Here is a 27,916-nt window from a genome sequence, read left to right on the forward strand (position 1 = left end):
AGTGCACATGCGTGTAGCTCCCCTGCCACGCGCTGGTCCCCAACGACCGGGCCGCGAGGAAACAATATGAGTCAGCTGCACCTTCCTCATTCCCTGTCAGCCCACTGTTGAACTTGAACGCACGAGGTCATCAGTCGCCTAAACGTAGTGATACCCTCGTGCCAGAGGTCACTGGTTAGTCTCACACGGCCAGCGAGAACCGCCAAAGCTACTGGCCCAGAGTGTGGCTGGTGGGAAGTGCTGATGCTACTGGCTCAGGGCGCGGCCGGCGGGAAGTGCTGTTGCTGCCAGCCTGGAGCGCGGACAGATGGGCACCGTCTCTAAACCTGTTTAGCACACTGAATGTTCGTGGGGAACCCAGTGCTAAAATATTCACAGATGACCTAATTTGGGCTCAGGGTTTAGTAAGTAGCAGAGCTGCTACCTCGCTGCGATCTGCTGAAACAAACTTTTGTCGGCCGAAAGATCCTACAAGGGGGGTGGGCGCAGGCCTGTCGCTCTCCTCACTCGGTTGGTCGCTCTCTCCGGACTGCGACCGCCGCAGCCCCGGCACGGGGACCTCCAACCCTGACTTTGTCCTCTCACCCCACCCACGAACAGCCACACCTGGCTAAGGCGTCTGGCAGCAGGCAGGCAGAGGCTGGAATTCGGGCCGGGAGGCTGTCTAATGAGGCAATGTAGCCCTCAAAACTGCTTCGGTACTCTGAGTCCAAGCACCCTGTACTTAAAGACGAACCCGCTGAGTTTTTTCAGTGGAAAAAGATGTGAGCAGCGCAGGACAGCAGCTAAGTGCTGAGAGCTGTGAAAACTAAATTGTGAAATAGACTGGACATAAGGAACCTGCTTTGAGTATCGCTGTATTCCCGTCGTGTTTAGCACCCCCCCCTCCCCCCCATCGGCCGGTCCGCGAGCATATTGTCAATATTAAACCGGTCTGCGGTACAAAAAAGGGTGGGTACCCCTGGTGTTTATGCATTATTTCTACTTCCGGGTTGCGGGGTTTTACTTCTGATCTTTTCTGCCCCAGTGTGCATGCGTGTAACTAATCAATCTGGGGTTGATCTCGCCTTTCACTAAGGCCGAGGTAGGGGATCTTGGGCTTAAAAAGGTCAGCGACCACTATTCTACACTATCCACAACACCCCCAACCTTTGTGTCATCAGCAAATTTACTAACCCATCCCTCCACTTCCTCATCCAGGTCATTTATAAAAATCACAAAGAGAAGGGGTCCCAGAACAGATTCCTGAGGAACTCCACTGGTCACTGACCTGCATGCAGAATATGACCCGTCTACATTCACTCTTTGCTTTCTGTGTGCAAGCCAATTCTGGATTCACAAAGCAAGGTCTCCTTGGATCCCATGCCTCTTTACTTTCTCAATAAGCCTTGCATGGGGTACCTTATCAAATGCCTTGCGAAAATCCATACACTTTACATCTACTGCTCTACCTTCATCAATGTGTTCAGTCACATCCTCAAAAAATTCAATTAGGCTCGTCCAGTCCTGGAGTCTTATCCAACTTGCATCTTAATCTTCCAGACTAGCCTTCCATGAGGGACTTTGTCAAACACCTTACTAAAATCCATATAGACAGTATCCACTGCCCTACCCTCATCACACCTTGTTAAAAAACTCAGTCAACAAGTTGGTAAGGCACAATCTGCCCTGCATAAAGCCACACTGGCTATCATCCTCTCCCTAAGAATTTTCTTCAGCAATTTCCCTGTAACTGACGTGAGCCTCACCAGTCTAGAGTACATAGAATTTCCCATTGTTCCCTTCTTAAATAAATGTACAACATTATCCACTCACCAGTCCTCTGGGACGTTGCCTATAGCTAAAGAGGACACAAAAATACTGGTCAAGGTCCAGCAATCCTGTATCTTGCCTCCTTCAATAAACTGAAGTAAATTCCATCAGGACCTGGTGACTTAGCCGCCTCAATACTCATTAGGAGGCCCAAGACTTCCTCCTCCTTGACCTCTAAATGCCTGAACTTATTTATACACTCAGTACTGATCTGGTCCTCCATATCCTTTTCCTTGGTAAATACTGAAGCAGAGTACTCATTAAGTACCTCACTCACATTCTCCATATCCAAGCAAAAGAGTAGACCCACACTCTTTCTAGTTATCCTCTTCCCCTTGATGCACATATAGTCTGTCTTGAGGCCTCTGTCAGTCAGGGTAAACTATGGATGTTGCGTCCTAGTTGTCTGGTTATGCAAGTCTGAATGGTTCAATATGGAGAACAAGCTGTTGCCCATGTTGCAAAGCTAATCCCTCTCCACGCATCTGATGAACCCAAAGGAATGGGGGAGTTGGATACATTTTGGTACCAGCAGTGGCACAGGTTTCTGGATTATTGGGACCTCTTTTGGGGCAGGGGTGACCACCTGGACAAGCCGGCAAGCACTGTGAGGGTCATGTTTTTTGACTTCTCCAGTGCGTTCAACACCATCCGCCCTGCTCTGCTGGGTGAGAAGCTGACAGTGATGCAGGTGGATGCTTCCCTGGTGTCATGGATTATTGATTACCTGACTGGCAGACCAAAGTATGTACACTTGCAACACTGTGTGTCAGACAGAGTGGTCAGCAGCATTGGGGCTCCACAGGGGACTGTCCTGTCTCCCTTTCTCGTCACCATCTACACCTCGGACTTCAGCTACAACACAGAGTCTTGCCATCTTCAGAAGTTTTCTGATGACTCTGCCATAGTTGGATGCATCAGCAAGGGAGATGAGGCTGAGTACAGGGCTATGGTGAGAAACTTTGTCACATGGTGCTAGCAGAATCATCTGCAGCTTAATGTGAAAAAGACTAAGGAGCTGGTGGTGGACCTGAGGAGGGCTAAGGCACCGGTGACCTGTTTCCATCCAAGGGGTCAGTGTGGACATGGTGGAAGATTACAAATACCTGGGGATACCAATGGACAATAAACTGGACTGGTCAAAGAACACTGAGGCTGTCTGCAAGAAGGGTCAGGGCTGTCTCTATGTCCTGAGGAGACTGAGGTCCGTTAACATCTGCCAGACGATGCTGAGGATGTTCTACAAGGCTGTGGTGGCCAGTGCTATCATGTTTACTGTTGTGTGCTGGGGCAGCAGGCTGAGGGTAGCAGACACCAACAGAATCAACAAACTTATTTGTAAGGCCAGTGATGTTGTGGGGGTGGAACTGGACTCTCTGACAGTGGTGTCTGAAAAGAGGATGCTGTCCAAGTTGCATGCCATCTTGGACAATGACTCCCATCCACTCCATAATGTACTGGTTAGGCACAGGAGTACATTCAGCCAGAGACTCATTCCACCGAGATGTAGCACTGAGCGTCATAGGAAGTCATTCCTGCCTGTGGCCATCAAACTTTACAACTCCTCCCTCGGAGTGTCAGACACCCTATGCCAATAGACTAGTCCTGGACTTATTTCCACTTGGCGTGATTAACTTATTATTTAATTATTACAACACACACAAAATGCTGGTGGAACACAGCAGGCCAGGCAGCATCTATAAGGAGAAGCACTGTCGACGTTTTGGGCTGAGACCCTTCGTCAGGTCTCGGCCCGAAACGTCGACAGTGCTTCTCCTTATAGATGCTGCTTGGCCTGCTGTGTTCCACCAACATTTTGTGTGTGTTGTTTGAATTTCCAGCATCTGCAGATTACCTCATGTTTATTTAATTATTTATGATTTTATATTGCTATATTTCTTCACTATTCTTAGTTGGTGAGGCTGTAACGAAACCCAATTTCCCTCGGGATCAATAAAGTACGTCCGTCTGTCTGTCAGTACAAAAAATCCGAGGAGGACCAATATCCTGGCAGGGAGGTTTGCTAAGGCTAGTGGAGAGCGTTTAAACTAGAATTGTTGGGGGTGGGAACCGAACTGAAGAGGCAGAGGAAGGGGCGGTTGGCTCACATATAAAGCTTGGAGACAGTGCGAGAGGGAGGATAGGCAGGTGATGGAGAAGGGATACACCCATACTGATGGTTTGAAATGTGTCTATTTTAATGCAAGAAGCATCATGAACAAAGTGGATGAGCTTAAGAGGGTGGATCAGTACTTGGAGCTATGATGCTGTGGCCATTACAGAGACTTGGATGGCTCAAAGGCAGGAATGGCTACTTAAGAGTGCCAGGCTTTAGATGATTCAGAAAGGACTGGGGGGAGGCAAAAGAAGTGGGGGTGTGGCACTGCTGATCAGAGATAGTGTCATGGCTGCAGAAAAGGAGGAAGTCATGGAGGGATTGTCTACTGGGTCTCTGTATGTAAAAACTGGAAGGGGCCAATAACTCTACGGTGTTTTTATAGACCACCCAATAGTAACAAGGACATCGAGGAGCAGATAGGGAGACAGATTCTGGAAAGGTGTAATAATAAGTGTTGTTGTAGTGGGAGATTTTAATTTCCGAAATATTGATTGGCATCTCCCTAGAGCAAGGGGTTTAGATGAGGAGGAGTTTGTTAGGTGCGCTCAGGAAGGTTTCCTGACACAATATGTAGATAAGCCTACAAGAGGAGAGGCTGTACTTGATCTGGAATTGGAAAATGAACCTGGTCAGGTGTCAGATCTCTCAGTGGGATTAGCATTTTGGGGATAGTGATCATAATTCTGTCTCCTTTACAATAGCATTGGAGAGAGATAGGAACAGACAAGTTAGGAAAGCGTTTAATTGGAGTATGGGGAAATATGAAGCTATCAGGCAGGAATTTGGAAGCATAAATTGGGAACTGATATTCTCAGGGAAATGTACGGCACAGATGCGGCAAATGTTCAGGGGATATTTGCATGGCGTTCTGCATAGGTACATTCCAATGAGACAGGGAAAAGATGGTAAGGCACAGGAAACATGGTGTACAAAGGCTGTTGAAAATCTAGTCAAAAAAAAAAGCTTATGAAAGGTTTCAAAAAACTAGGTAAGGATAGAGATCTAGAAAATTATAAGGCCAGCAGGAAGGAGCTTAAGAAATAAATTAAGACAGCCAGCAGGGGCCATGAAAAGGCCTTGGTTGTCTGGATTAAGGAAAACCTCAAGGCATTCTACAAGTATGTGAAGAGCAAGAGGATATGATATGAGAGAATAGGACCAATCAAGTATGACAGTGGAAAAGTGTGTATGGAACCAGAGGAGACAGCTGAGGTACTTAATGAGTACTTTGCTTCAGTAGTCACTACAGAAAAGGATCTTGGCAATTGTAGGGATGACTTATAGCAAATTGAAAAGCTTGAGCATATAGACATTAAGAAAGAGGATATGGTGGAGCTTTTGGAAAGCATCAAGTTGGATAAGTTGCCAGAACCGGATGAGATGTACCCCAGGCTACTGTGGGAGGCGAGGGAGGAAATTGTTAAGCCTCTGGCAATGATTCTTTGCATCATCAATGGGGATGGGGGAGGTTCCAGAGGATTGGAGTGTTGCAGATGTTGTTCCCTTATTCAAGAAAGGGAGTAAAGATAGCCCAGGAAATTATAGACCAGTGAGTTCTACTTCAGTGGTTAGTAAGTTGATGGAAAAGATCCTGAGAAGCAGGATTTATGAACATTTGGAGAGGTATAATATGATTAGGAATAGTCAGCATGGCTTAGTCGAAGGCAGGTTGTGCCTTACGAGCCTAGTTGAATATTTTGAGGATGTGACTAAACATGTTGATGAAGGTAGAGCAGTAGGTGTAGTATATATGGATTTCAGCAAGGCATTTGATAAGGTATCCCATGCAAGCCTTACTGAAAAAGTAAGGAGGCATGGGATCCAAGGGGACCTTGCTTTGTGGATCCAGAATTAGCTCGCCTAGAGAAGGCAAAGAGTGGTTGTAGATGGGTCATATTCTGCATGGAGGTCGGTGACCAGTGGTGTGCCTCAGGAATCTGTTCTGGGACCCCTTCTTTTTGTGATTTTTATAAATGACCTGGATGAGAAAGTGGAGGAACGGGTTAGTAAATTTGCTAATGACACGAAGGTTGGGGGTGTTGTGGATAGTGTGAAGAGCTGTCAGAGATTACAGCGGGACATCGATAGGATGCAAAACTGGGCTGAGAAGTGGCAGGTGGAGTTCAACCCAGATAAATGTGAGGTGGTTCATTTTGGTAGGTTAAATATGATGGCAGAATATAGTATTAATGGTAAGACTCCTGGCAGTGTGGAGGATCAGAGGGAGCTAGGGGTCGGAGTTCATAGGACACTCAAAGGTGCTGCGCAGATTGACTCTGTGGTTAAGAAGGCTTATGGTGCATTGGCCTTTTTCAACCGTGGGATTGAGCTTAAGAGCTGAGAGGTAATGTTATAGCTATATAGGACCCTGGTCAGACCCCACTTGGAGGACTGTGCTCAGTTCTGGTCACCTCACTATAGGAATGATTTGGAAACTATAGAAAGGGTGCAGAGGAAACTTACAAGGATGTTGCCTGGATTGGGAAGTATGCCTTACAAGAATAGGTTGGGTGAACTTGGCCTTTTCTCCTTGGAGCAATGGAGGATGAGAGGTGACCTGATAGAGGTGTATAAGATGATGAGAGGCATTGATTGTGTGGATAGTCAGATTTTTTCCCAGGGCTGAAATGGCTAACACGAGAGGACACAGTTTTGAAGGTGTTTGGAAGCAGGTACAGAGGAGATGTTAGGGGCAAGTATTTTGCACAGAGAGTGGAGAGTGCGTAGAATGGGCTGCCGGCAACAGTGGTGGAGGCAGATACAATAGGGTCTTTTAAGACACTTTTAGATAGGTACATGGAGCTTAGAAAAACAGAGTGCTGTGGGTAACACTACATAATTTCTAAGGTTAAGTGCATGTTCGGCACACCATTGTGGGGTGCTATAGTTTTACTATGTTTCTATGTTACCAATTCTCCTTTGTCTATCCTGCTTGTTATTTCTTTAAAAGAATTGCAACAGATTTGTCAGGCAAGAATTTCCCTTGAGGAAACCATGCACACTATGGCATATTTTATCATGTGTCTCCAAGTGCTCAAAACCACACCCTAAACAATTGACTCCAGCATCTTCCCAGCCACTGAGGTCAGACTAATTGGCCTATAATTTCCTTTTTTTGCTTGTGTCCCTTCTTGAAGAGTGGAGTGACTTCTCCTCTCTGTTCTAAATGAATATCCGTCTGTTCTCAGGCTTTGGCCTCCGTTCTTAGACTCATCCTCTCCTCATCCACTCTATCTAGGCCTGTGAATATTTGATAGGTTTCAATGGGATCCCCCATACGTTCAAGATGGCATCAGCATACAATGCTCCTTTGGTCAACATCTTCCAGATAGCCTATGAATATATCTATTTTACTTCTTCTGCAGCTGTTTTTCATTGTAAAAGTGTTTCTGGAACTGTTATAGCTTGCGATTTACAGTTGGAGATTGTTTGCGTGATTCAGCACTTTGTTGTCTCTGAGAAGATTCCGTGAAGTGAGCATGTACTAGGACAACCTTAATGCAAAGAAACTTAGCGATGGAACGTGAGCTGATGTTCAACAACAATTTGCCGATTAAAGCGTCAAGGAAGATTGAGACAGAGACAGAGGAAGATTGAGATGGAAAGTGCAAATGCCAAAGGCAATGGAAAGTGCAGCACTGTGCCTGCCTTTTGATCAGTGCCCGAAGAGTAGCCTGTGAGTGGTCTGTCGCTGTGTGACTCGTTGTGGCAGGTGGGCAGGCCTCCGTGTTCGTATGGTGTCTCTCTCTTTTGACGATGAAGGACGATGTTAATATGGATCAGCATTTATGGATTGGAATATTGCATTTATGGACTTTTTCTGACTTATGGTTTCTATAAACTAAGTTTTGCTCCTGTGCCTTTCTGTTCTGTTGTGTGAGGGGAAGAGGTTTGGGGATTTCAGGTCGTTGTTCTTGCTAATTTTTGTGCGGGGGACGGGGTTTGGGGGTCGATGTTCTCACTGTGTTTTGTGCAGGGGGTTTTGATGTTTCATGTTCATTCTTTGTTTTGTGGCTATCTGGAGAAGACAAATCTCAGGGTTGTATATGGATACATACTTTGATAATAAATGAACCTTTGAACCTTTTGTCATTCTTCATCAATGACCTTCCCTCTGTCATAAGGTCAGAAGTGAGGATGTTTGCAGATGACTGCACAATGCTCTGCACCATTTGTGACTCCTCAGGTAGTGAAGCAGTTCATACCCAAATGCAGCAGGAAATGGACAATATCCAGGCCTGTGCTAACAAGCGGCAAGTAACATTTGAGCCATGCAAGTGCCAGGCAATGACCATCTCCAGTAAGAGAGGCTCTAACCATCATCCCTCAACATCCAGTGGCAACATCATCACTGAATCCCCTACTATCAACATCCTGGGGGTTACCATTGACAGGAAACTGAACTTGTCTAGCCACACAAACCACCATGGCTACCAGAACTAAGAATCCTGCAACATGTAACTCACCTACTGACTCCCGAAAGCCTGTCCACCATCGACAAGTGTTACATACCCCGTGGGTATCTTGTGATTGTCTTATGAGCATGATGTAATGGTCTTGTGATGGTGGGGTGATGTAATTTCCCACCAGTGTGAGGTCACATGATGTAAATTTCCCGCCAGTGAGAAGTCATGTGATGGCCTGTTTCAACAGGTATAAAAGGGGAAAGCCTTGCTGTGACACAGGTCAGTTCATTGTTTAATTCTTCAGTGACTCCATTATGCTGCGTATTTGTCTCATGACGCAGTTTTGTTTTAAAGTGGAGTTTTACTTTCTATCTTAAGTCTCAAAGGTTATTGCCGCAGAGTTCGCCACAATGCTGCCAGTTCTGATTCCTACCTTTGCAATTCAGTCGGAGTGGAGAACTATTGAAGTGCGGAGACCCGAAGGATCAAATAAAGTTGGTGTCGTCAGCAGTAATACAGGATCGACCTTATTGAACCCTCATTCAGAAGGTAGTAACCTGCGTCCGAGATAGCTCCTACATCGTGAAAGCAAAAAGAGCTGGACGCAGCGTTTTGCCAAGGAAAGGTCAGTGCCTTTAAGTTGTTTTATTTCCTTCGTCGCAAATCCTTCAGGCAAAGCATATTTTGGCTGGGATCAGCAGTAACGTCACGTTGTCAAGGAATTCGTTACTTCAGGAAAGTCTCTCCTAATTGACTGTGTAAATAATTTGGCCGTTGCATTTACCACTTTTAAGAACTGTGTTTGCATTTATTGCTTTAAGAACTGTGTTCGCATTTATCGCTTTAAGAACTGTTCAAGTTGCTGTATAGCCGTTAATTTCTGGTTAAGTTAGTCGTTTGTTTACTTTTCATTTCTTATTGAGCAGTGTTTAATAAATGTTTTATTTGTTTATAAAAAAAACCTGTCTCAATTCTATATTCATTGTTGCCATATCATAACAACAAGGCTCAGGTCAGGAGTGTAATGGAATACTTTCCACTTGCCTGGATGAGTGCAGCTCCATCAACACTCAAGGTGCTTGACACCATCCAGTACAAGGCAGCCCATTTGACTGGCACCTCTTCCACAAGCATCCAATCCCTCCACCATCGACGAACAGTTGCAGCAGTGTGTACTATCTACAAGATGCACTGCAACAACACACCAAAGTTCTTAAGGCAGCACCTTCCAGACCCACGACCACTCTAGCATCTAGAAGGACGTGAACAGCAGATACCTGGGAACACCACACTTAGAAATCCTGACTTGGAAACATATTGCCGTTCCTTCACTGTTGCTGGGTCAAAATCATGGAATTTTCTCCATAACAGCACTGTGTGTGTACCTACACCTCAGGGACTGCAGTGGTTTAAGGCGGCAGCTCATCAGCATCTTCTCAAGAACAACTAGGAATGCGCAATAAATGCTGGCTTAGTTGGCAACGCCCACATCCTATAAATGAATAAATAACTAAATAAAACCCAGCCTGTACAGGCACAGAGCCATCAAACGCTCCTCATATGTTCACCTTTCATTCCTAGAATTATTCTTGTGAACAACTTCTGGCCCTTCTCCAATGCCAGCAGATCTTATATTAGATAAGAGGCCCAAAACCGCTCACAATACTCTTAAGTGTGGTCTTACCAATGCTTTATAAAGCCTCAGCATCATATCCATGCTCTTATACAAATTCCACTTGAAATGAATGCTACATTGCATTTGCATTCCTCCCCACTGACTCAATTTCCAAGCTTTAGGGAATCCTGCACAAGGACTCCCGAGTCCCTTTGCACCTCTGAATTTTTATTTTTCTCCCCACTTCAAAAATAGACAATGGCTTTATTCCTTCTACCAAAGTGCATGACCATACATATATTCCATTCACTTCTCTATACTATATTCCATTGACTACTTTGCCCATTTTTCCCAATCTGTTTAAGTCCTTCTGCAGACCCTCTCTTCTCCAACAGTAACTGACAGAATTTATGTGCATCTGGAAAGGCATTAGAGATAGTCAGAATAGCTCTCTGCAGGGGAGGTCACCCTTCCCAAACTTGGTAAGTTTTTTGAGTAGATGGCAAATATGGTTGATGAAAGTCCCCTTCAACAATAAGTACTCCATTTTGAGTACCGTTGGGGAGGGGGTACAACCTACTTGGGGGAAGTAACAGCAGTCGTGCCTCTAACACAGATCTCGCCCTGTGGCTCAGAAGGGTAGGGAATAGAAGAGGATGGCAGCAGTAACAGGGGACTCTAATAGTTAGGGGGACAGATAGGCAATTCTGTGGATGTTAAAAAGAAACAAGGATGGTAGTTTGCCTTCCAGGTTTCAGGGTTCGCGATGTTTCTGAATGCATCCGCAGTATCCTGAAAAGGGAGGGTGAACAGCCAGAAGTCATTTTCCTTAATGGTACTAACGACATAGGTAGAGAAAGAGGGGAGGTTCTGAAAAGGAAGTTGAGAAGCAGGATCTCAAGGGTAGTTATCTTGGGAGTGCTGCCTGTGGTAAACAACAGTGAGGACAGGAATACAATGAGGAGGCAGATAAATGCGTGGCTGAAGAATTGGAGCAGAGTGCAGGGATTCAGATTTCTGAATAACTGGGACCTCTTCTGGGGCAGGCATGATCTGTACAAAAGGGACAGGTTGCATTTGAATCCAAAGAGGACCATCAACCTTGCGGGCAGGTTTGCTAAATCTGTTGGGAGTGGTTTAAACTAATATGGGAGGGGGATAGAAACCAGTACGATAGAGCTGAGGATGAGCCAGAAGGTTTACAAGAAAATGATGGGTGTAATATGAATGTAAGGAAGGACAAGCCAATGATTGGGTGCAAATGCAGACAGTGCAAAGAGCTAAATTGTACCCACAAAGGTAAAATTCAAAAGAGCGAAAAATGCAGGACTGAAGGTGCTGCATTTAAAAGCATGTAGTATTCAAAATAAGGTGGATGAGCTTGTGGTGCAATTAGAGATTGGTCGGTATGATGTTCTGAGCATCAATGAGTTGTGGCTGAAAGAAGGTCACAGTTGGGAGCTTAATATCAAAGGATATAATTTTTATCCTAATGACAGACAGGAAGGCATAGGCAGTGATGTGGCTCTGTTGGTAAAGAGATGGAATTACATTTTTTAGAAAGAGGTGACATAGGGTCAGAGAATGATGAATCCTTGTGGGTGGAGTTAAGAAACTGCAAGGGTAAAAAAAAGCATTATGGGAATTGTATATAGGCCTCCAAATAGTAGCCAAGATGTGGGGTTAAGATTGCAAGGGAAGCTGGAAAGGGCATGAAATAAGGGTAATATCACAACTGGCTTGATAACTGAAGACAAAAGGTTATGATAGAGAACTGTTGGCCCATACCTCCTTAATGTCAAAACTTTTCTTCAGATTATCACCAACTATCCCATATAACTCTTCAGCGGGGAAAAGTGGCTCATCTGGGGCTTCTACTGTTACCTGAAAGGAGAAACAGCATATTTAATGCCTAAACAAAAAGTGAAATTCAAATTATTTTGATTATGACTAATAAATTATATTACTGAACATATGAAGTATATCAAAAATACCAAAGAGTTCGAATCACTAAATTATGTGGCTAGATATTTTTCAATAATGAAAGATTCTAAACAAACAAGCAACTGCTAACAAGTAATTGCTTATGTACAAGCTCAGTAAAATGTTTACAGTTCTAAGTAAATTTATTATCAAAGTACATATATGTCACCATATACAACCCTGAGATTCATTTACCTGCAGGCATACTCAGCAAATCTATAGAATAGTAAGTATTAAAGGATTAATGAAAGATAAACTAGAGTGCAGAAGCAAAAAAACTGAAAATACAAATATAAATAAATAGTAATAAATAACAAGAACATGAGATAACAAGATAAAGAGTCCTTAAGGTGAGATCATTGGTTGTGGGAACATCTCAATGGATAGGCAAGTGCATGTAGTTATCTCCTTTGTTCAAGAGCCTGATGGTTGTGGGATGATTATTGGCTTGAGGAGGAGGAAACCAGAGGTCCATGAGCCAGTACTCATCAGAGGATCAGATGTGGAAGGGGTCAGCAACTTTAAATTCCTGAGTGTTATCACTACAGAGAACCTGTCCTGCGTCCAGCACATAAGTGCAATTATGAAGAAAGCACGGCAGTGCCTCTGCTTTCTTAGAGGTTTATGAAAATTTGGCATGGCATCTAAACGTTGACAAACTTCTATAGATGTGTGGTGGAGAGCAAATTGTCTGGTTTCATCACAGCCTAGTTTTGGAACACCAATGCCTTTGAATGGAAAACCAGCTGTGTGGTGAAAAAAGCACAACAGCAACTCTTTCACCTCAGATGGTTGAGGAAGTTTGGCATGAGTCCCCAAATCCTAAGGATTTTCTAAAGGGGTGCAATTGATAGCATCCTGACTGGTATGGGAACTGTACTTCCCTCAATCGCAGGCTCTGCAGTGAGTGGTGGACAGCCGGACGCATCTGTAGATGTGAACTTCCCACTATTCAGGACATTTAAGTTAAGACAAGTCAAGTCACTTTTATTGTCATTTCGACCATAACTGCTATGTACAGTACATAGTAAAAATGAGACAACGTTTTTCAGGACCATGGTGTTACATGACACAGTACAAAAACCAGACTGAACTACGTTAAAAAAAAACACTAGACTACAAACCTACCAAGGACTGCATAAAGTGCACAAAACAGTGCAGGCAATATAATAAATAATAAACAGGACAATAGGGCAGTAAGGTGTCAGTCCAGACTCTGGGTATTGAGGAGTCTGATAGCTTGGGGGAAGAAACTGTTACATAGTCTGGTCATGAGAGCCCAAATGCTTCAGTGCCTTTTCCCAGATGGCAGGAGGGAGAAGAGATTGTATGAGGGGTGCATGGCGTCCTTCATAATGCTGTTTGCTTTGCGGATGCAGCATGTAGTGTAAATGTCCGTGATGGCGGGAAGAGAGACCCGATAAACTTCTCAGCTGGCCTCACTATCTGCTGCAAGATCCTGCAATCCGAGATGGTGCAATTTCCAAACCAGGCAGTGATACAGCTGCTCAGGATGTTCTCATTACAACCCCTGTACAATGTGGTGAGGATGGGGGGAAGGGGGGGTGGGAGAAGGACTTTCCTCAGCCTTCGCAGAAAGTAGAGACGCAGCTGGGCTTTCTTTGCTATGGAGCTGGTGTTGAGGGACCAGGTGAGATTCTCCGCCAGGTGAACACCAAGGAATTTGGTGTTCTTAACAATCTCTACAGAGGAGCCGTTGAGGAGTGGTCGCTCCATGCCCTTCTGAAGTCAACAACCATCTCTTTTGTTTTGTTCACATTCAGAGATAGGTTGTTGGCACTGCACCAGTCCGTTAGCCGCTGCACCTCCTCTCTGTAGGCTGATTTGTCGTTCTTGCTGATGAGACCCACCACTGTCATGTCATTGGCGAACTTGATGATGTGGTTCGAGCTGTGTGTTGCAGCAGTCATGGGTCAGCAGAGTGAACAGCAGTGGACTGAGCACACAGCCCTGGTGGGACTCCGTGCTCAGTGTGATGGTGTTGGAGATGCTGCTCCCAAATCGGACTGACTGAGGTCTCCCAGTCAGGAAGTCTAGGATCCAGTTGCAGAGGGAGGTGTTCAGGCCCAGTAGGCTCAGCTTTCCAATCAGTTTCTGAGGGATGATTGTGTTGAATGCTGAACTGAAGTCTATGAAAAACATCCAAACGTATGTGTCTTTTTTGTTCAGGTGGGTTAGGGCCAGGTGGAGGGTGATGGCAATGGTGTCGTCTGTTGAGCGGTTGGGACAGTACACAAACTGCAGGGGGCAGGGTCTTGATATGCTTCATGGTGAGCCTCTCGAAACACTTCATGATGATGGATGTGAATGCAATGGGACGGTAGTCATTTAGGCAGGACACTGAAGACTTCTTCTACACGGGGACGATGGTGGTGGTCTTGAAGCACGTTGGAACGGTGGTGCTGCTCAGGGAGATGTTGAAGATGTCAGTGAGAACATCTGCTAGCTGGTCTGCACATCCTCTGAGCACTCTACCAGGGATGTTGTCTGGTCCAGCAGCCTTCCGTGGGTTGACCCTGCACAGGGTTCTTCTCACGTCGGCCACGGTGAGACACAGCACCTGGTCATTTGTAGGAGGGGTGGACTTCCTCGCCGCCACGTCATTTTCCACCTCAAACCGGGCGAAGAAGTTATACAACGCATCTGGGAGGGAGGCATCATCCGCACAGTCAGGTGATGTTGTCCTGTAATTGGTGATGTCCTGGATGCCCTTCCACATGTGCCATGTGTCACTGCTGTCCTGGAAGTGGCTGTGGATTCGCTGGGCGTGTGCACGCTTTGCCCCTCTGATGGCTCGGGACAGTTTGGCCCTTGCTGTTGTCAGAGCTGCCTTGTCGCCTGCTCTGAAGGCGGAGTCACGGGTCCTCAGCAGCGCACACACCTCTGCGGTCATCCATGGCTTCTGGTTGGCACGTATAGTGATGGTCTTGGACAGAGTAACATCATCAATGCACTTGCTGATGTAGCTGGTCACTGATGCCGTGTACTCCTCTAAGTTGGTAGAGTCACCATCAGTTGCAGCCTCCCTGAACATGTGCCAGTCAGTGTGCTCAAAGCAGTCTTGAAGAGCAGAGATAGTTCCTGCTGGCCAGATTTTCACCTGCTTCTGAACTGGTCTGGAGCGCCTGACGAGCGGTCTGTATGCTGGGATTAGCATAACAGCGATGTAGTCTGAGTAACTGAGGTGGGGGCAGGGCTCCGCCTGGTACATGTCGGGGATGTTTGTATAAACTAGGTCCAACGCGTTCTCCCCCCTCGTTGCAAAGTCCACACACTGATGGAATTTGGGGAGCACTGACTTGAGGTTCGCATGGTTAAAATCACTGGCAACAATAAACAGTCCATCAGCGTGTGCGTTCTGCAGTTCACTAATAGCCCCGTGCAGTTCACAGAGCGCCACCTTAGCATTAGTGCTGGGGGGAATTTACACACCGAATATAAGAACAGAGGTGAATTCCTGTGGCAAATAAAATAGTCTGCATCTAACAACCACAAACTCCACTAGCCATGAGCAGTGTTTGGAAAACAGCACAGAGTTCTTACACCATTCTGTATTGATGTAAATACACACACCACCACCACGAGTCTTACCGGAGAGAGCTGAATCCCTGTCCGCACGAAACGAGGCGAGCCCGTCTAGCTGAATGGCAGCGTCCGAAATTCCCTCAGTGAGCTATGTTTCTATAAAAACATACGAGGAGCAAACTCTGTACTCCCGCCGAATATTTTGTTGGAGTCGGAAGTAGTCCAATTTATTGTCCAGGGAGCGGACATTGGAGAGCAGAATGGACGGGAGAGCCGGCCAGCTAGGGTTTGCTTTTTGCCTGGCACGGACCCCTGTCCACTTGCCTCGCTTCCACTTCCTCACACACCACTTACGACGTCTCCATCTCCGGCTCCCAGCATCAGGCAAGTCCGAGGATTGTAGGCCCGTTCCCCTCAGCAAGCCGAAGTCACGTAATTTGACCAGCAGATCTTTTGTGAAGGTTTGTTTTTGGGCGATCTCTGTATTGTAGTAGTATCTGGCGATGGTAGATAGTTGCTCTGTTATCCATGTGCCCTAATCAAAAGTTGTGTGTTCAAACTTAAATTAGAAAATTAAAGTAACACCAAGTCTGAAAGGCCGCTGCTACCGTGCTGCGCTGCCTCATGGGACATTTCCCTTCATTTACAAGGAAAGGTGCGTAAAAAGGGCCTAAAGGATCATTGGGGACCCGAGTCACCCCAACTACAAACTGTTCCAGCTGCTACCATCTGGGAAACGGTTCCGCAGCATTAAAGCCAGGACCAGCAGGCTCTGGGACAGCTTCTTCCACCAGGCCATCAGACTGATTAATTCACGCTGATACAATTGTATTTCTCTGCTATACTGACTGTCCTGTTGTATATACTATTTATTACAAATTACTATAAATTGAACATTCAGAGATGTAACGCAAAGATTTTTATTCCTCCTGTATGTGAAGGATATAAGAAATAAAGTCAATTCTATTCAAGTAGTGGATACAGCCCAGTGTATCACAGGTAAAGCCCACCCCACCAATGAGCACATCTACAATGAGCGCTGTTGCAGGAAAGCAGCATCTATCATCAAGGACCCCACCACCCAGGCCGCAGTCTGGACTCGCTGCTACCATCAGGAAGAAGGTACAGGAGCCTCAGGACTCACACCACCAGGTTCAGGAAGTTATTACCCCTCAACCTGAACCAAAGGGGATAATTTCACAACCCATCTCTGAAATGTTCCTACAACCTGTGGACTCACTTTCAAGGACTTTACAACTAGTGTTCTCAATATTTATTGCTTGTTTTTTTTTCCTTTTCTTTTTGTATTTGCAGTTTGTCTTTTGCACATTGCTTGTTTGTCTATGTCTGTTGTGTGCAGTTTTTCATTGATTCCATTGTGTTTCTTTCAACTTACTGCGAATGCCCGCAAGAAAATGAATCTCAGGGTTGTTGTCTATGCTGTACATGTATGTACTTTGACAATGAATTTACTTTGAAACTTTTAAATGTTTTTCTCTTTGGATAAATTCTGAAATGAAATGATTATGCTCATACATCAAGCAAAGAAATGGAACAGAATTAGAGAGCCACAAGAAATTCTTAAAATTTCTGTCAACTCTGTTTAAAGGATCAATCAATAAGAAATACTGCCTTTAAAACTGAACAGCATTGCAATTACCGAACCTTAAAAAAAAATTTTTTTAACAGGTGCCATGGCAGGATAGAAAAAACAAATTGTGAATCATACAGGATTCAAATGCATATTTATATAGAACCACAGAAGTTTACAGATGAGATGATCAGTTAATCCACAACTATTACCAAAAGGGCTTAAACAAAATGGTGCAGGAACTCAGTAGGTGTGATGGCGTCTATGGAGGCAAATAAACAGTTGATGTTTTGAGCCAAGATGAACCGTCTCAACCCAAATTGTTGACTCTATAGATGCTGTCAGACCAGCAAAGCTCCTCCAGCATTTTGTGTGTGTTGCTCTAGATTTCCAGCATCTGCAGAATCTCTTCTGTTTCTTACCTGCTGTGGCTGGGCTTAGATACTACTACCTCGTAAAAAGTGAAATTAAATGAAACAGGTGACCACAAAACTTCACTTCCAGATGAGTCCAATGGCTACTATCCTCACTTTGACCATTAAAATGTGAAGGAACCTCAACCACTGATGACTCTGTGACTTCAGTCTCTGAGGCTGACACGCAAGCAGCTTTCAGGACAGTGAACCCACAAAAAACATGGTGGGTCTGAATGGTGCCTTTACAACATCTTACTCAATGTCAGCAAGACTAAGGAGTTGATTATTGACTTCAGGAGGAGGAAACCAGAGATCCATGAGCCAGTCCTCATCGGGAGATCAGAGACATAGTGGGTCAGCAACTTTAAGTTCCCCAGGGCCAGTCCTGGGCCCAGAACATAACAGCAATTACGAAGAAAACATGGCAGTACCTCTACTTCTTTAGAATTCTGTGAACGTTCAGCATGACATCTAAAACTCTGACAAATTTCTATAGATGTGTGGTGGAGAGTTTGTTGACTGGTTGCTTCTCAGCCTGGTGTGGAAACACCAAATGAATGGAAAATCCTTCAAAAAGTAGTGGATACGGCCCAGCCCATCACAGGTAAAACCCTCCCCACCACTGAGCACAGCTTCACAGAGTGCTGTCACAGGAAAGCAGCATCCATCAAGGACCCCCACCACCCAGGACATATTCTCTTCATGCTGCTGACATCAGGAAATAGGTATTGGAGCACACCACCATGTTCAGGAACAGTTATTACCCCTCAAATATCAGGCTCCCAAACCAGAGGAGATAATTTCACTCAACTTCACTCACTGCATCACTGAACTTTTCTCACAACCTATGGAATCACTTTTAAGGACTCTTCATCTCATGTTCTCGATACTTATAACTTTTTTTCTTTTGTATTTGCAGTTTGTTTGTTTGCACACCAGTTGTTTGTCCATCCTGTTTGGGTATGGTCTTTCGTTCATTCTATTGTGTTTCTTAGATTTACTGTGATTACCCTCAAGAAAATGAATCTTGATAACAAGCTTTGGAGTCTAAGCCTTATGTAGTTGTTGGGCAAGCTGTTTCATAGAACCTTGTTGGAGTCACTTTATCATTTTTGAATTTTTTGTTTTTGGTGGTGTGCTACAGGGAAACTGTTCATGGATTTGTCTGTAAGTTCAGACATTCACACAGAAATCCCAAATTGGAAAAATAAATGCTGGTACTTCTCTGCAGAGCTGTGAGTAAAACACAACAAAATTTGGTCATTAATGCTTTTGGAAGTATCCATTGTTGAGTCAGTTGTACAGACTAGATGGACTGAAGGGCTGTGCTGTAGTGTTCTATTACTCAAAATGCTAACAAATTAAATATGCCAATGAGTGTATAGAATTAACATAATGCAGATGCTGGAAATCTAAAATAAAAACAAAATTTCCAATATTTTCTGTTTTCATTATTTAACAAGAGTAGAAGTGACCATGACCATGCTGCTGTGGTCATGGGTAAATCTGAATCTGTCTTACACTGTGACACATGTTGGACAAGGTGCCTTTTTACTGTGTCTGCCTGTTAAAACTCGGTAAATCTTTGCTCAGGTCCAGGAGGCAATCATGGAGAAAGTTCCACATTTTGCCCTGAGATTTAAATCTACATAATATCTCCAATTATAAATGTTGTGTCAAAGATGTTGTATAAAAATATGAGTTCAGTGCAAAATTCTGCTGATCTGGTGGCTGACTACTTACATCAAGTTTCTTCTGATAGTTGAGACTTTGTATGGCCTTTCGTGCCAAATGAAGAGCATGGCAGTCATCTAAAGCATAGTGATCCGTAACACCAGACTTTCTAAAGAAACCACAAGTAAATTATTCGTTAACTTCAACTTTGAGTAAATCAGTAGTTGTGTTTTTGCAAAGTTACCTTTGTGTGAATGAGAATTTAATAAAACCAAAACTAACAATTTGGTTCAACCTGTCACTCTATTCCATACAAGTCACTGGTGATAAAATATGGTGAAGATCCTGGATTGAAAGCTGGACTTTTTCACTACTTTTCCATTTTGGTATTCGAAACTAGAATCAGTTCTCAAAATGAACAGTTTACCATATCGATTGGGAGAATGTGGTAAGTGTGTATGCTGTTACTAATGTGACCAGAGCCCTGTAGGGATTGCAGGAATATAACATGTACAAGACTGCAGGAATGTGGTATGTACAAGAGTGCAAACAAACAGTAATACATTTTGGTACTTTGTCCATTACTGCCCCCTGACCACACACTGGACCTAAAATATGGGGTGGAGGAAACTGAGACAATAAAACTACTACCATTCTTCAACGACATATACACTTCCTGTATTATACTGTATTGTGAATCAAAAACCAAAACACATCAGAAACTGTGCTGTGAATTGTAAATCTAAACAGACCAGAAACTGTACAGTAAATCATAAATGTAAACATATCAGAAACTGTTCTGTGAATTGAAATTCTAAACATATTGGAAATTGTACCGTGAATCTTAAATGTAAGTATATCAGAAACTGTACTGTGAATCAAAAATCTAAACAGACCAGAAATTGGATTGAAAAGAAAAGCTTACGAAAGGTTCAAGAAACTAGGTACTGTTAGAGCTCTAGAGTTACAAGGGTGCCAGAAAGGAGCTCAAGAATGAAATTAGAAGAGCTAGAAGAAGCCATGAAAGAGCCTTGGAGAGCAGGACTAAGAAAAACCTCAAAGCATTCTACAAGTATGTGAAGAGCGACAAGATAAGGGATGACTTACAGCAGACTGAAACACCTGAGCACACAGACATTAAGAAAGAGGATGTACTGGAGCTTTTGAAAGCTATTAACCATATAACAATCACAGCACGGAAACAGGCCATTCCGGCCCTCCTAGTCCGTGCCGAACTCTTAATCTCACCTAGTCCCACCTACCCGCACTCAGCCCATAACCCTCCACTCCTTTCCTATCCATATACCTATCCAATTTTACCTTAAATGACACAACTGATCTGGCCTCTACTACTTCTACAGGAAGCTCATTCCACACAGCTATCACTCTCTGAGTAAAGAAATACCCCCTCGTGTTTCCCTTAAACTTTTGCCCCCTAACTCTCAAATCATGTCCTCTCGTTTGAATCTCCCCTACTCTCAATGGAAACAGCCTATTCACGTCAACTCTATCTATCCCTCTCAACATTTTAAATACCTCGATCAAATCCCCCCTCAACCTTCTACGCTCCAATGAATAGAGACCTAACTTGTTAGATAAGTCTCCAGGACCAGACGAGATACACCCCAGGCTACTGTGGGAAGCGAGGGAAGTTAATGCTGAAACTCTGGTGATGACCTTTGCAGCATCAATAGGGGCAGGAGAAGTACCAGAGGATTCGAAGATTGCAAGTGTTGTTCCTTTGTTCAAGTAAGGGAGTACAGATAGCTCAGGAAATTATAGATCAGTGAGTCTGACTTCAGTGGTGGGCAAGTAGTTGGAGAAGATTCCAAGAGGCAGGATTTATGAGCATTTGGAGACATAATCTAATAAGGGATAATCAGCATGGCTTTGTCAAGGACAGGTCGTACCTTACGAGTCCGATTGAACTCTTTGAGGATGAAACAAAACATATTGATGAAGGTAGAGCAGTGGATGTAGTGTGTATGGATTTTAGTAAGGCATTTGATAAGGTTCCACATGCAAGGCTCATTCAGAAATTAATGAGGCATGGAATCCAAGGAGACCTTGCCTTGTGGATCCAGAACTGGCTTGCCCACAGAAGGAAAAGGGTGGTTATGAATGGTTCGTAATGAGGACAGTGACCAGTGGTGTTCAGCAGGGATCTGTTCTGGGACCCCTCCTCTTTGTAATTTTTATAAATGACCTGGATGAGGAAGTAGAAGGGTGGGTTAGTAAGTTTGCTAATGACACAAATGTTGGGGGCATTGTGGATAGTCTGGAGTATTGTCAGAGTTTACAGCAGGATATCGACAGGATGCAGAACTGGGCTGAGAAGTGGCAGATGGAGTTCAACCCAGCTAAGTATGAAGTGGTTCATTTTGGTAAGTGAAATTTGAAGACAATATAATATGAATGGTAAAACTCTTCGCAGTGAGGAGGATCAGTGAGATCTTGAGGTCCGAGTCCACAGGGCTCTCCAATCTGCAACGCAGATTGACAGTGTTATTAAGAATGCGTATGGTGTGTTGGCCTTCATCAACCATGGGATTGAGTTCAAGAGCCGTGAGGTAATTTTACAGCTATATCGGAACCTGGTCAGATCCCTCTTGGAGTACGGTGTTCAGTTCTGGTCACCTCACTTACAGGAAGGATGTGGAAATGATAGAAATGGTTCAAAGGAAATTTACAAGGATGGTGCCTGGATTGGAGAGCATGCCTTATGAGAATGGGTTGAGCGAACTTAGCCTTTTCTCCTTGGAACAACAGAAGATGAGAGGTGACCTGATAGAGGTGTATTAGATGATGAGAGACATTGATCGTGTGGATAGCCAGAGGCTTTTTCCCTGGGCTGAAATGGTCCACACTAGGGAGCACAGTTTTAAGGTGCTTGGAAGTAGCTATAAGGGGAACATCAGAGGTAGGTTTTTCACACAGAGAGTGGTGGGTGCATGGAATGCACTGCCAGTGAAGGTGGTAGAGGCGGATACAATAGGATTTTTTAAGACACTCTTAGATAGGTACATGGAGCTTGGAAAAATAGAGGGCTATGCGATAGGAAAATTCTACTCAGTTTCTAGTGTAGATTACACGGTTGGCACAACATTATGGGCCCAAGGGCCTGTAATGTGCTGCAGATTTCTATGAATCAAAAATCTAAACATATCAGAAACTTGGCCAAAGGATGGGAGTTGAATATCCAAGGATATATGGTGTATTGGAAAGATAGGTTAGTAGGCAGCGAGGGTGGTGTGGTCCTATGTATAAGAAATAATATTTAATCATTAGAAAGGAATGACATAGGATCAGAAGGTGTAGAATCTCTATGGGTTGGGTTAAGAAATGGTAAGGGTAAAAGGATCCTATTGGCAGTTGTATAAAGGCTTTCAAACAGCAGCCAGAATATGGATTACAAATTACAGCAGGAGATAGAAAAGGCATGTCAGAAGGGCAATGTCATGGTAATTGTTGGGGATTTTAACATGAAAGTGGATTGGGAAAACCAGGCCAGTACTGGACCTCAAGAAAGAGAATTTGTAGAATGTCTATGGGATAGCTTTTTAGAACAACATGTTGTTGAGACCACTATAGGATCAGCTGTGCTGGATTGGGTGTTGTGCAATGATCCGGAGGTGATAAGAGAGCTTAAGGTTAAGGGAACCCTTAGGGAACACTGATGGCAATATGATCAATGTCCTATTATGCCAGGCAGGGTTTAAGGGTTGGCACAACATTGTGGGTCGAAGGGCCTGTACTGTGCTGTATTGTTCTATGTTCTACTTTGAAATTTGAGAAGGAGAAACTAAATTCCAAAGTGTCGGTATTTCAGTGGAAAAAAGGAAATTACAATAGCATGAGAGGGGAACTAGCCAAGGTTGACTGGAAAGGGACACTAGCAGGAAGGACAGTAGAGCAGCAATGGCTGGATTTTCTGCGGAAAATGAGGGAAGTGCAAGACAGACATATTCCAAATAAAAAAAAATTTTTGGTTGGAAGGGGGACACTATCGTGGCTGACAAGCGAAGTCAAAGCTAAAGTAAAAGCAAAAGAGAGGGCATACAAGGAAGCCAGAGCTAGTGGGAAGATAGAGGATTGGGAAGCTTTTAAAAACTTGCAGAAGAAAACAAAGAAGGTTATTAGGAAGGAAAAGATGAATTAGGAAAGGAAGCTGGCGACTAATATCAGATACTGAATAGATACTGAATTTTGGAAAGTGTATGGTCATGCACTTTGGTGGAAGAAATAAACGGGCAGACCATTATTTAGATAGGGAGATAATTCAAAATACAGAGGTGCAAAGGGATTTGGGAGTCCTTGTGCAGGATACCCTAAAGGTTAAGCTGCAGGTTGAGTCGGTGGTGAAGAAGGCAAATGTAATGTTGGCATTCATTTCTAGAGGTGTAGAACATAAGAGCTGGGATGTGATGTTGAGGCTCCGTAAGGCACTCGTGAGATCACATGGGAGTATTTTGTGCAGTTTTGGGCTCCTTATTTTAGAAAGGATATACTGACATTGGAGAGGGTTCAGAGAAGATTCATGAGAATGATTCCAGGAATGAAAGGGTTTCTGTATGAAGAATGTCTGGCAGCTCTTGGGCTGTATTCCTTGGAGTTAAGAAGAATGAGGGGGATCTCATAGAAACATTCCATATGTTAAAAGGACTGAACAGATTAGATATGGCAAAGTTATTTCCCACGGTAGGGGAGTCTAAGACAAGAGGGCACGACTTAAGGACTGAAGTACGTCCATTTAGAACAGAGATGCAGAGAAATTACTTTAGTCAGAGGGTGGTAATTCTGTGAGTTTGTTGCCATGAGTGGCTGTGGAGGCCAAGTTACTGGGTGCATTTAAGGCAGAGATAGAAAGGTCCTTAATTAGCCTAAATGCACCCAATGACTTGACCTCCACAGCCACTCGTGGCAGCAAATTCCACAGAATTACCACCCTCTGACTAAAGTAATTTCTCTGCATCTCTGTTCTAAATGGACTTCCTTCAGTCCTGAAAGTAACTGTGCTGTGAATCGAAAATCTAAGAATACCAGAAACCATACTGTGAATTGAAGATCTTATAAGAAATTCTACTGTGAATTGTAAATGTAAACATACCAGAAACTGTACTCTGAATCAAAATTCTAAAATGCAACAGCATAAGAAACAGATTTGAAGGACTACTTGATGGCCTTTAAAAAAAGCACATTTTGAAACTTGATAGAGTATTAAATATTGAGGAGAATAAACAGTTGATATTTCAGGCTCAGACTCTTCACCAAGACCGAAATGTCAGAATCCAGAATATTATACTACCCATTCCCCTCCAGTCCCAATGAAGGGTCTTGGCCTGAAATGTCAACTGTTTATTCATTCCACAGATGCTGCCTGACATGCTGAGTTCCTTCAGTATCTGGTATGTGTTGCTCCAGACTTCCAACATCTACAGATCTCTTGTAAGAATATAAATATATTTGTTCAAATAAATATAGCAAGAGTTGTTGAATATGGTGGTTTACCTGCAGTGGAGATCAGCACCTCCCAGGTCTTCGGCTGACACCTCTTCACCAGTTGCAGCTTTCACCTACAGGTGTCCAACAATCAGAAGGTGTCATTAATATTTCTGCTTGCCAGTATGAGGGGAGGGCAAATGTTTCACCATAGAATGCTAGCTTCTTCACTTAACTTAGAACTACAGAACAGAAAACAAGCCATTCAGCCCTTCTAGTCTGTGCCTAAACTTTATTCCGCTAGTCCCATTGACCTGCACCCAGTCCATAACACTCCAGACCTCTCCCATCCATGTATATATCCAATTTATTCTTAAAACTTAAAAGTGAGCCCTATGTCAGATGGCAGCTCGTTCCACACTCCCACAACTCTCTGAGTGAAGAAGTTCCCCATAATGTTTGTCCTAAACCTTTCTCCTTTCACCCTAAAGCCAAGTCCTCTTGTATTTCTCTCTCCTAATCTAAGTGGAAAGAGCCTATTCACATTTACTCTGTCCATACCCCTCATAATTTTGTAAACCTCTATCAAATAAACCAAGGAATAAAGTCCTGATCTGTTCAATCTTTCCCTGTAACTCAATTCCTGAAGAACTGGCAACATCCTAGTAAATCTTCTCTGCACTCTTTCAATCTTACTGATATCCTTCCTATAGTTAGGTGACCAGAACTGCGCACAATACTCAAAATTTAGCTTCACCAATGTCTTATACAACCTCACCATAACATCCCAACTCCTATACTCAATACTTTGATTTATGAATGCCAGGATGCCAAACGCCTTCTTTACAACCCTGTCTACCTGTGACGCCACTTTCAGGCAACTATGTATCTGAACTCCCAGATCCCTTTGTTCCTCCGCACTCCTCAGTGCCCTACCATTTAGTGTGTATGTCCTACCTTGATTTGTCCTTCTAAAATGCAACACCTCACACTTGTCTGCATTAAATTCATCTGCCATTTTCTGGCCCATTTTTCCATTTGGTCCAGATCCATCTGCAAGCTTTGAAAACCTTCCTTGCTGTCCACAACGCCTCAAATCTTAGTGTCATCAGCAAATTTGCTGATCCATTTACCACATTATCATCTAGATCATTGATATAGATTGATATAGACAACAAATAAAAATGGTCCCAGCATAGCTCCCTGAGGCACACCACTAGTCACAGGCCTCCAGTCTGAGAAACAATCATCCACTACCACTCTCTGTCTTCTCCCACACAGCCAATTTCAAATCCAGTTTACAACCTCTCCATGGATACCTAGTGCCTGAACCTTCTGAACTAACCTCCCATGTGGGACCTTGTCAAATGCCTTACTAAAGTTCATGTATACAACATTCACAGTCTTTTCTTCATCTACTTTCTTGGTAACATCCTTAAAAAACTCTACAAGATTCATTAAACACGATCTACCACGCACAAAGCCATGCTAACTATCCTTAATCAGCCCTTGGCTGTCCAAATACTTGTATATCTGATCGCCCAGAACACCTTCCAATAATTTACCTACTACTGATGTCAGGCTCACCGGTCTGTAATTACCTGGTTTACTTTTGGAGCCTTTTTTAAACAACGGAACAACATGAGCTACCCTCCAATCCTCTGGCACTGCACCCGTGGCTAAGGACATTTAAAATATTTCTGCCAGGGCCCCTGCAATTTCTACACTAGTCTCTCTCAAGGTCTGAGGAAATATCATGTCAGGCCCTGGGGATTTATCTACCTTTATTCACTGTAAGGCAGCAAGCACCTCCTCCTCTTTAATCTCTATATGTTCCATGACACTACTGCTTGTTTCCCTTCCTTCCATATATGCTATGCCAGTTTCCTGAGTAAATACTGATGCAAAAAAACTGTTTAATATCTCCCTATCTCATGAGGGCCCACACTTAGACGACCACTCTGTTCTTCTAGGGGACCAAATTGTCCCTTACTATCCTTTTACTCTTAATATACTTGTAGAAACCCCTTCAGGTTTACATTCACATTATAACCATATAACCATATAACAACTACAGCACGGAAACAGGCCATCTCGGCCCTTCTAGTCCGTGCCGAACGCTTACTCTCACCTAATCCCACTGACCCGCACTCAGCCCATAACCCTCCATTCCTTTCCTGTCCATATACCTATCCAATTTTACTTTAAATGACAATATCGAACCTGCCTCTACCACTTCTACTGGAAGCTCATTCCACACAGCTACCACTCTCTGAGCAAAGAAATTCCCCCTCATGTTACCCTTAAACTTTTGCCCCTTAATTCTCAACTCACTTCCTCTTGTTTGAATCTCCCCTGGAGATTCTCAATGGAAAAAGCCTATCCACGTCAACTCTATCTATCCCCCTCATAATTTTAAATACCTCTATCAAGTCCCCCCTCAACCTTCTACGTTCCAAAGAATAAAGACCTAACTTATGGTCACTGGACCCAAAATGTTTGCCTACACATACTACTGTCACCCGACCTGTCTGGTTCCCTAATAGGAGATTAAGAATTGCATCCTCTCTAGTAGGTACCTCTATATATTGATTTAGAAAACGTTCCTGAACACATTTGACAAACTCCAAGCCATCTAGCCCCTTCAGAGTGTGGGACTCCCAGTCAATATGTGGTAAGTTAAAATCACCTGTCATGTACCCTGTGACTGGGTTACCAAACCAGCAGAAATGGAATGAGACGTTGGAGTCTGGTGGTACTGTAACTAAAAGTGTTTATTAGTAAACTAGTAATACAGTACAATAAAATGCAAATATACATATAAAACAGGTTAGTAATGATATATACAGAAGTGTAGAAAAGGAATCAAAACCAAGCTCTATCAAATTCTAGGGGTAAATGAATAGTCTTAAGATAATGCAGAGTTCTGTTCAGTCGAGGTAGTTGCTGTTGTACTGTTGTACTGTTGGAGAGAGAGAGAGAGAGAGAGCGAGTGAGAGATGAGTAGCTGCAGCAGGCAAACCTTCCATTGTCTTCTTGTTCTGTTGTACCGTTGTGGTCACCGATTATGACCCCTCCGTTCCAGGCCAGACCATTCTTCAGTGATGAACTTGTCACCCAGGCGAGGGTGGACACACACACAAGCCCCCAACGGCTTGCCTTCACACACTGTGAGCCTCTGACCGATTCCCCCAAATCGATCCTCCAAGCCCCCACCTTCCTGTGGGTGCACAACACTCTTTCAGTGTCCAGTGGCGTGTCTGCTGGCGTCTCAGCAGACTCGTCTTTTATCTCCCCTGCCAGGGTACCAGCCAG

At 43.9% G+C, this 27,916-nt stretch overlaps 1 protein-coding gene across 1 annotated transcript in view; it reads right to left on the minus strand.

Annotated features, from left to right (window-relative positions):
* Nucleotides 1–27,916, minus strand: part of mccc2 (methylcrotonyl-CoA carboxylase subunit 2) — a 176,452-nt gene that overhangs the window by 75,416 nt on the left and 73,120 nt on the right. Inside the window, exons 8-10 of the mRNA XM_073066056.1 lie at nucleotides 24,671–24,735; nucleotides 19,232–19,331; nucleotides 11,741–11,836 (exon numbers count right to left, since the gene is read on the minus strand). Of these exons, the coding sequence (XP_072922157.1) occupies nucleotides 11,741–11,836; nucleotides 19,232–19,331; nucleotides 24,671–24,735 (261 nt within the window). The remainder of the gene's footprint in view (nucleotides 1–11,740; nucleotides 11,837–19,231; nucleotides 19,332–24,670; nucleotides 24,736–27,916) is intronic.

This window comes from Hemitrygon akajei, chromosome 2 (genome assembly GCF_048418815.1).
Source record: "Hemitrygon akajei chromosome 2, sHemAka1.3, whole genome shotgun sequence".
NCBI classification, from domain to species: domain Eukaryota; kingdom Metazoa; phylum Chordata; class Chondrichthyes; order Myliobatiformes; family Dasyatidae; genus Hemitrygon; species Hemitrygon akajei.